This window comes from Lactuca serriola, chromosome 3 (genome assembly GCF_051521515.1).
Source record: "Lactuca serriola cultivar US96UC23 chromosome 3, Lser_US96UC23_V15, whole genome shotgun sequence".
Taxonomy (NCBI): Eukaryota; Viridiplantae; Streptophyta; class Magnoliopsida; order Asterales; family Asteraceae; genus Lactuca; species Lactuca serriola.
The window spans coordinates 13,891,965-13,900,433 of record NC_136410.1 but is presented as its reverse complement, the minus strand read 5'-3'; the positions used below and the strand labels follow the sequence as shown (position 1 = coordinate 13,900,433).

The window sequence follows — 8,469 nt, the reverse complement described above, 5'->3', positions numbered from 1 at the left end:
TCAACACGTTTTGCGAGTCAACATCAATGGGAAGATGCAACCTGTTTCCCTTGTGTTATATTTCAAGAAAAACAGATATCAGCAACATAGACTGGTGCAACTATGTTTTGGACTGTCTTGTCAGAACAAAAAAACTCATACATACCATACTCAGATACCAGCTTCTTTGTTGGACCTTCAGGTTTCTTGGTGGTAAGTTATTATAATGTTTATACTCAATTTTTAATAATATTGATTATTCATAAACTAATAATGAATATTCATATATGAATAAGAAAAATATATTTGTTCACACGTAATGCTTTACATTACTTATTCATATATGAATAAGTAAAAAATAATATTACTTGTTCATATATGAATATCATTTAGTTATCATTTATGTGCAGTTGTTCTATGCTGATAACATCCACTCATAAGCTTTAACAGTAACATGTAAACATCCAACAACTTGTTATTGGAGGTCAGAGAAGATTAGATATCGAGAGACATTTGAACAAGAAAAAGGTAGATTTTGATTTGGAGAATTAAACGAAGAATTTGGTTAATGAACAAGATGAAGGAGATACAGATCTCGAAGACAGTGATTCTGATAAAGATGATGATCATTATGTTGAGGTAATTAGTTTGAACATGTTAATAATATATGATTACATTAAATTCTAATCATACTTCTTTTTATTACATAGGCATATGAATCAAAAATATCAAAAATATCAAAAATGCTTAATAGTTTCGAGAGGATGAAGGAAAAGCTGAATTCAAAGCTCAATGATGCGATAATAAAGATCCCTGAAAAGGAAAGTTTTAGGATTTTTGAAGAAAAGATGACAAATAGAATTGGTGAAGAAAAAACATAATGCACAACTATTTTTGAATTTCCAAGTAATCAAACTAGAGTGGAAGTTATCAATTTGACACCAATAATGGGTCAAAAACAAATGATCAAAAAGAAAATGAAGATGATGAAGGAAATCATGAAGAAGAAAATGATAATGATGGAAGTCAAACGGAAGTGGATTACTTGCTTGACTCAAATGAAGCAGAGAATGAATGAATAAAGAATGATGGAGATAATAATAAAAAAGAAGGTGAAACTGAAGTAAAAGGGAAAGATGGAAAGAACAATGAAAATAACAATGATGAAGAGAAAAAAGATGATGATGCTGAAGAAACAAATAATAATGAAGAGACTATTCAACAAACTGAAAATGAAAATTTATTGGATAAAGTTGTTGACAACATTGTGGATAATGTCATTGGAGTTGGAATTTCAAGTTTAAATAGTCAGGAAGATGAAATCTGGAATGACCCTGAAATGAAAACTATTTTGGATAATATTGATATACGTAAGTTTTGTTTTACTTTTATTTTAAAAAAATATATAAAAATATTAATACACAATAACAATTTTGTTTATTAAATTTTGACCAAGGTCACCAATGACTAGAAGTAAAAACTAATACTCTGATCAGTCAAGTTATTCAAGGTATGTTACTATCAACCTATTATTTATTCACTAATTCATTAATTAATTATATTTAATAAATAACATTAAATGAATCTTGCAGAAAAGGAAAAATCATAAGGTGTACATGAACAAGGAACAAAAGTTGAAAAAACAAAGGGAGATGATACAGGTAAATGAATGATTTAAAATATATTATAATATTTATATTGAGTTTTTTAATAACGTTGTTTATTCATAAGTGAATAATACACTATATAAATGAATAAAAAATAAAAAAAAAATATTCATATATGATGTATATGTTTCTGGCAAGGAAAACTATGAAGATAGAAATAAAGGAGGAACAGAAGCTAAGAACACGAAAAATGGAGGTGAAAATAAACATACAAAAACTGAGAAATGAAATGCAGAAGATAAAGGTAAATAGTTGAATCACTAATAAATGAATATAATAAGTTTTATTATTCACAAATAAATAACGCAATATACAAAAAAAATAAAATTTTAATATTTCTTATTCATAAATAATGATATTCATTACTTATTCATAAATGAATACATTACTTATTCATAAATGAATACATTACTTATTCACATATGAATTACTTAATCAAAGTGCTTTATCTTTCAGGAAAGAAAAAGTTAGAAAATAAAAACAAGAAAGGAGAAAAACCTGACAACACAAAAAGAAATAAAGGAGATAACAATTTGGATAAACATTTCAAAATATAAACTCAGATATTATAATTAACTTACAACTATATATATGATAAATCTCATGGCATGCAGATACTCATCCAAGCTTTAGTCTAGGTCTCAGTCAAGACTCAGATCAAACTTCAAGTAAAAAATCTAATGAATCTTCACCAACAAAACCACTTACAAAGAAACAAATCAAAGATGACCATCATAAGGTTGTTATTAGATTAGCAAAGAAAAATGTTCTTAATCCAAATCCAATCTTTGTATCCATTCCTACTGAAGTAGGACCATCAAAGCATGATCTGGATCAACCAAGAGAGAAGAAGCTTGCTGATGCTTTCAAATCACCTTTCAAATGCAGAATAACAGACACAAAACCCAAACTGACCATCAAAGCAATACATCGTAAGTAACATTATTTTATATATATATATATATATATATATATATATATATATTAATATATGATTATTATATAGATAATAATCTAAGACATTTTGATTATATATTTGCAGAGATGTGGTTGTCCAGACAAAATATGGTCAGATAACAGAAAGAGCAGTTATGGAAAGTCTATATGCAAACACAGAGATTTTTGGAGAAGTTTTAGACACTTGGTCTGATTTACTTAACCACCAAGAACTAGAAAGAGATTTTGGAAATTCACCATACAGACTCTTCTTGAAAGTTGGAGTTTCTGTAAGTTTATGTTCTAACCTTAATTCCTTCTTTATTGATAAATGAATACACCAATATGATGTATTCATTTATGAATATTATATTTTTTTACAACTGAAATTCACATATGATTATACAAAATACGATGTATTCTTTAATATAATTATATATATTCAACTGAAATTCACATATGATTATATTGGTTACAGACTGCTTATCTAACTTCAACATTGTCCGATGAAAGAAAGTATGAAAAATTCAAGGAGAACTTTCATGACAGTACTAATGGGTACAAAAAAATCTTGAACATAAAAGATATTGACACGGTATGTTAATTAAAGTTGTTTTTTATATATTTTTTATCAACAAACTACTTACCATTATATACATAAAAACAGGTATTCTTTCCAGTTGTTAGAAGTGCTCACATTTTGGTGATTGTCTTCAACTTAAAGAAACCATCAATTGAAATTCTAGACAACAGTGCAGTTGAGTGGGGTTATGAAGGGAAATACGGAGTAATATTAAAACCTTTGGTATGTACCGAATTCACAACAACATAAAAGAACCAATTTATTACATATCTAACTTTTATTTTATTTAATGATCAGAAAAATTTGTTTGTAAGATACTTTAAAGAAATAAACCATCCAAGAGCAAATGCAATCTCAAAAGAAAGTATCAAACCCCAATGACTTGATATCAACATATCAAATTAACTTATTTTATAGTAATTTAAAAAACACAGATGAATATCAACAGATATCAACATACAGGAAAGAAATATAACTTATTTTATAGTAGTTTAAAAAACAAATATCAACATATCAAATTACCATATCAATATAAATGTGTATTATTAATACATGAATATTATTGTTTATTGTTTTTATCTACATATATTCATAAATGAATAAAACCAAAAAACATTAAAAAAAATCCCTAAATGTCTTTTGCTGATTTAGCAGCTCCAACACTTTCTGGACAAATACGTAAATTGTGTGGAACTCGTTTTCCACATCCTGAACACATTCTATGCTCTGTTTTAGAATTTTCATATGCTACTTCACCAGCACTTGGAATTCTTTTCTTGATTCTAGAACCTTTATTGCTTTGAACTTCAAGAACATGAATATTAATCTCTTCTAGAATAGGAATAGTAACACCCAAAAGCTTGCATACGACTTCACCATCTGTCTTGCTTTTCAATCCAGGAGAAATATAATCACTCTCAAATTCCTTCAACAACATTTGTTGTTTCTCAGCAAACAAAGCCAATCACTTTTTGTCATCTCTTACAATATCCAAACATGATTCAAAACTATAATATGAATCATTGACTAGCTTTACATTCTCACAATCACCTTAATCAGATTGAACAGAACTAAAACGATAATTTCTTGATATCACATCCTTTCTCCATCATTTCAAAATGTACCTTTTAGGAATTTCTTTAACACCACATCTCATCATTATTGTAAAAGCATGTCTGCATAAAACACCCATACGCTTCAAATGTTCACAATTGCAATTTATTTCTTTGTCTTTAGCTTTTATTTCAACCTGATACAAAAACAAAATTTACATTCATATAAAAAAAATCATATTAACACTCATATATTCATATATTCATATAATATTCATATATTCATATATTCATATATGAGTATTGATATTCATATATGAATATTCTCATATTCATATATGAATATTATTACATTTTTCATAAAAAAACTAGTAAAATTACCTTAAATTCATTTTTAAAATCACTTTTACTGTTGTTGTGCTGCACAATGTAAACTTCCCAACCATCTTCAATACCAATATATGAGTATGTACAGAAAAAACATGCTTTATATATTTCTTTTTGCACCTCAAAAAATAATGTACTTGTATAAACCTTTGATGCTTGCAGTTCTATTTCTCGAGGTGTTTGCATTTTATATGATGCTTTCTTTGATGCCTTATCAAGCTCTCGTTGAGTATTCCTTTGCTTTTGAATGGTAGTGTCGTAATTCATCATGAAATTCAAAAGTAAGTTCCCACTTTCTGAGTATGTATTAAAGAATGAATTCATACTCTCTGACCTCGATGTAGTGTTCATCAAACCATGAATTGGAATATCACTAAAATATCCAAGTATCCATGAATCACGTATTGTAAACATGTCTTTAAACCATCTTGTGTCTTCAAGATTGAATTCCTTCATAAGCAAACCCCACTTCACCTAAAAAACATCAGGTTTCATATTAATGTCCCAAACAAGCTTCGAAAACCTTTTTCTAAAGTCCGTGTTCGTAAATAAATCATCTGATATCTGTATTAAAACAAAAATATTCATAAATGAATAAATAATAATAATTAAAATAACAATCAATATTCATAAATTAATATACTAATAAGTAATATATTTGAAATATATTAAAATAATACATTTTTTCAACTTTTTCATTATATGCCACATACATAATCGGTGCTTTGAATTACGAAACACATTCTCAACAACTTGTTTTATTGCTACATCTTGATCGGTTAAAACAAGTGTTGGTTCTTTCCCATGAGTTTTAAGAAATGCTTTAAGCAACCAAGAGTAAGACTCAACGCTTTCATTGCTTAGCAACCCAGATCCAACAGTAACCGATTTTTGATGATGGTCAATAGCAGTAAACGGAACAAAAACCATTCGATACCTACCACACAAGAAAAAATGTTCATTAAAGTAAATTTTTGATGTATTAATAAGTGAATATAAAAATATACATATATGAATAAGCTATAAACAAAAGTAACTAAAATAACTTACTTGTTTGTTCGGAAAGTCGCATCAAACAAGATAACATCGCCAAATTCAGCATAATATGTCTTCTCCATTTCATCAGCCCAAAACATACAGTCCAAAACATCATCTTGACAATTAAACTCAAATGAGTAATTTGGATAGTGAGCTCGATGGTCATTCATTGTGTTTACTATCATTTGGGCATCTTTATAACCAATAACCCTGTTGATATCTCTCCATAAATTTTTATAGTAAACTACTTTGGGCTTTACAAACTCATACCCACCTCTCAGACTTGCCCTCAACTTATGACCCATAGTTGGACCTATTTTTGATGTGGAAGCACGCACAATAAACTCTTTTTCTGAATATGACATTTTTCTCGCTTTTCTAAATCGCTTCTCTTCTCAAGTGGATGGTTGTGAAGTTCATTAAACTAAAAAACTTTATAATCTGGAGTTCCATACACAGATTCAAATATAATCTTTGCTTGACAACCAATAGCTCTTGAATTCGACTTTCGTTTCCTCCTAACACCACTTGTACCTAATGTTTCACAAGATTTCTTTTTCTGTTTACCACCACGATTACATATCACATGTTTCTTCTTTATAATCTTGTTATCAAACCTTGACTGTGTGCTCAGTCTAACATCAAAACCACCAAGTTCAGCATACTCAGAATACATTTTGATAGCCAACTTTAATGATTTGAAGATTAAACCCTTAAATGGAATAAGTTGAACAGGTACACCTGGCTTATAGACATTTCTCCAATTATATTATCACAATATTGTGCATCATGTACTGAACTTGAAGATTCACCACCTAAAATAATAATGCATGAATAAAACAATAATATATATGAATACATGAAACTCATATAAATAAAACAAAAAACATTCATATATGAATACATAAAATTCATGAGGATTCAAAATATATAAAATAAAACATAACTTATTCATATATGAATAAAACGAAAAAAATAATAAATTCGAAATTACAATTATCACACGTTTATTCATATATGAATAAGACAACAATTTATTCATCATACATACTTATAAAGCTAGCATTTTTTCTTGAACCTCATGCATTTGAAACCCCCATAAAAATTTGCAAACACCTCATGCATTTGAAACCTCCTATTTTAATGAATAATACTCAAAAGTGTCTTAATAATGATTAACAATTCAAAGGTTTTATAACTTATATAATATATTTAATAAACAATTAATGGATACTCTACTATAAAAAGGTCAATCTTTTTTAGTAGACATACAAATACAAATCATATACACAATTCACAAAGAAAACAAGTTTAAAGTTTTTTTTGTTGGTTTGAGGGATTTGAACAATTTTTCGAGCCATGTTATTATGTTGAAGTTTTTAATTTGTAAGTTTGTTATATACTAATTCTCTTTTGTATTTTCTTGATTTAAGTATTCTTTTAAAAATATCATTGTATGTTGTGGTTGAAATTTTAATGTAAATTAGATTAGATTCATGTTATCGATCATATGTTATGGAAGGTGATATATATAATATTTAATTAACTATTGTATACATGTTTGTATGTTCATGTTGCTTCAAAACAATAATTAATTAAAAATCATGGATATGTCATATTATCCATATTATTCATGTAAGCATTTTTTAAAATGCAAATTGTCTATCTTATCACTTTATATTTTAGTATATGTTTAACATTTTAATTATAATAATAAGTGTTTTTTAAAAGTTTTTTTCACTTATTAATAATAACAAGTGGTTTTAAAATTAATAAGCAATAATTATAAATAATAAAATCAAATTACATGGATATGTCATATTATCCATGCAAGTCTCTTTTGAAATGCAAATTGTCTATCTTATCACTTTATTATTTAGTGTATGTTTCATATTTTAATAATAATATTAAGTGTTTCTTAAAAGTCTTCTTTAACTTATTATTAATAATAAGTGGTTTAAAATTAATGAATAATAGTTTTAAATGATAATAACATCAAATTATAAATTACATTTAGCTATAAATAAATTCTATTTTAAATGAACAGCATTATTGAAATAAGTAAAAATATATTGAATTAATAATAATAATTGTTAAAAATAATACTAAATAGATAATTATATTTAATTCTTTTAATGATGAATGTGGGTTGATGTCAATAAATAATATTGTTCAAAATAATAGAGATTATATATATATATATATATATATATATATATATATATATATATATATATATATATATAAATTAGTGTAAAAATATTATCTCAAAGTTAATGTCAATAACATAACCATTTTAAACATATATTTTTTAATATTTTAACAATATATTTTTAATCTTCACTGCGCAACGCGTGGGAATTCGTCTAGTATTAACATATTCATATGTAAATAAATGATAATCAACAAAATTAAAAAACAACAAAATAATTCAATAACTGATACCTTCAAAAAATAAGTTCTCAATATCTTCTTCTTCACTCTCACTCATAGAAGAGTACAAATCACGATCAATAACACTAGAATTCGACATAATACACCAAATGATCTATATAAATAAACAAAAACAATCTTAATATCGAATATATCTCACAAAAAAAGTCGTAAATATGAAAACCTAGTTAATTTAGAATATATCTCACCTCAACGTACAAAATATCTGAAACAAACTTAAATCATATACGATCAGATGATGTAATTAAGCAATCTCTCTCAGTTCAGAGCGTAAAAACTACAACGATATATCCGATTAAAAATTAAATCAACTCCGATTTGAAAAAAATATCTCAAACTACTTAAGAAAAATCCGATGAAATAACTCCAATAC

At 26.5% G+C, this 8,469-nt stretch overlaps 1 protein-coding gene across 1 annotated transcript; it reads right to left on the bottom strand.

The window, feature by feature from the left end:
* Positions 1-3,793: 3,793 nt before the first annotated feature.
* LOC145095038 (protein FAR-RED ELONGATED HYPOCOTYL 3-like) lies at positions 3,794-6,007 on the bottom strand. The gene is made up of 7 exons (XM_079032981.1): positions 5,655-6,007; positions 5,346-5,541; positions 4,742-5,078; positions 4,599-4,663; positions 4,290-4,414; positions 4,151-4,172; positions 3,794-4,090 (listed from the first exon to the last, which is right to left on the bottom strand). Exons 1-7 carry the CDS (start codon positions 6,005-6,007, stop codon positions 3,794-3,796), a joined length of 1,395 nt encoding a protein of 464 aa, XP_078889107.1.
* Positions 6,008-8,469: the final 2,462 nt, after the last annotated feature.

What these genes read in the sequence shown, in the direction of transcription:
- LOC145095038 (XM_079032981.1), bottom strand. Translation starts at nt 6,007, where the DNA reads ATGTCATATTCAGAAAAAGAGTTTATTGTGCGTGCTTCCACATCAAAA. An exon ending in GCGACTTTCCGAACAAACAA is followed by an intron (nt 5,542 to 5,654) that starts GTAAGTTATTTT and finishes CTTGTGTGGTAG; the next exon opens with GTATCGAATGGTTTTTGTTC. An exon ending in TTGAATCATGTTTGGATATT is followed by an intron (nt 4,091 to 4,150) that starts GTAAGAGATGAC and finishes ATGTTGTTGAAG; the next exon opens with GAATTTGAGAGTGATTATAT.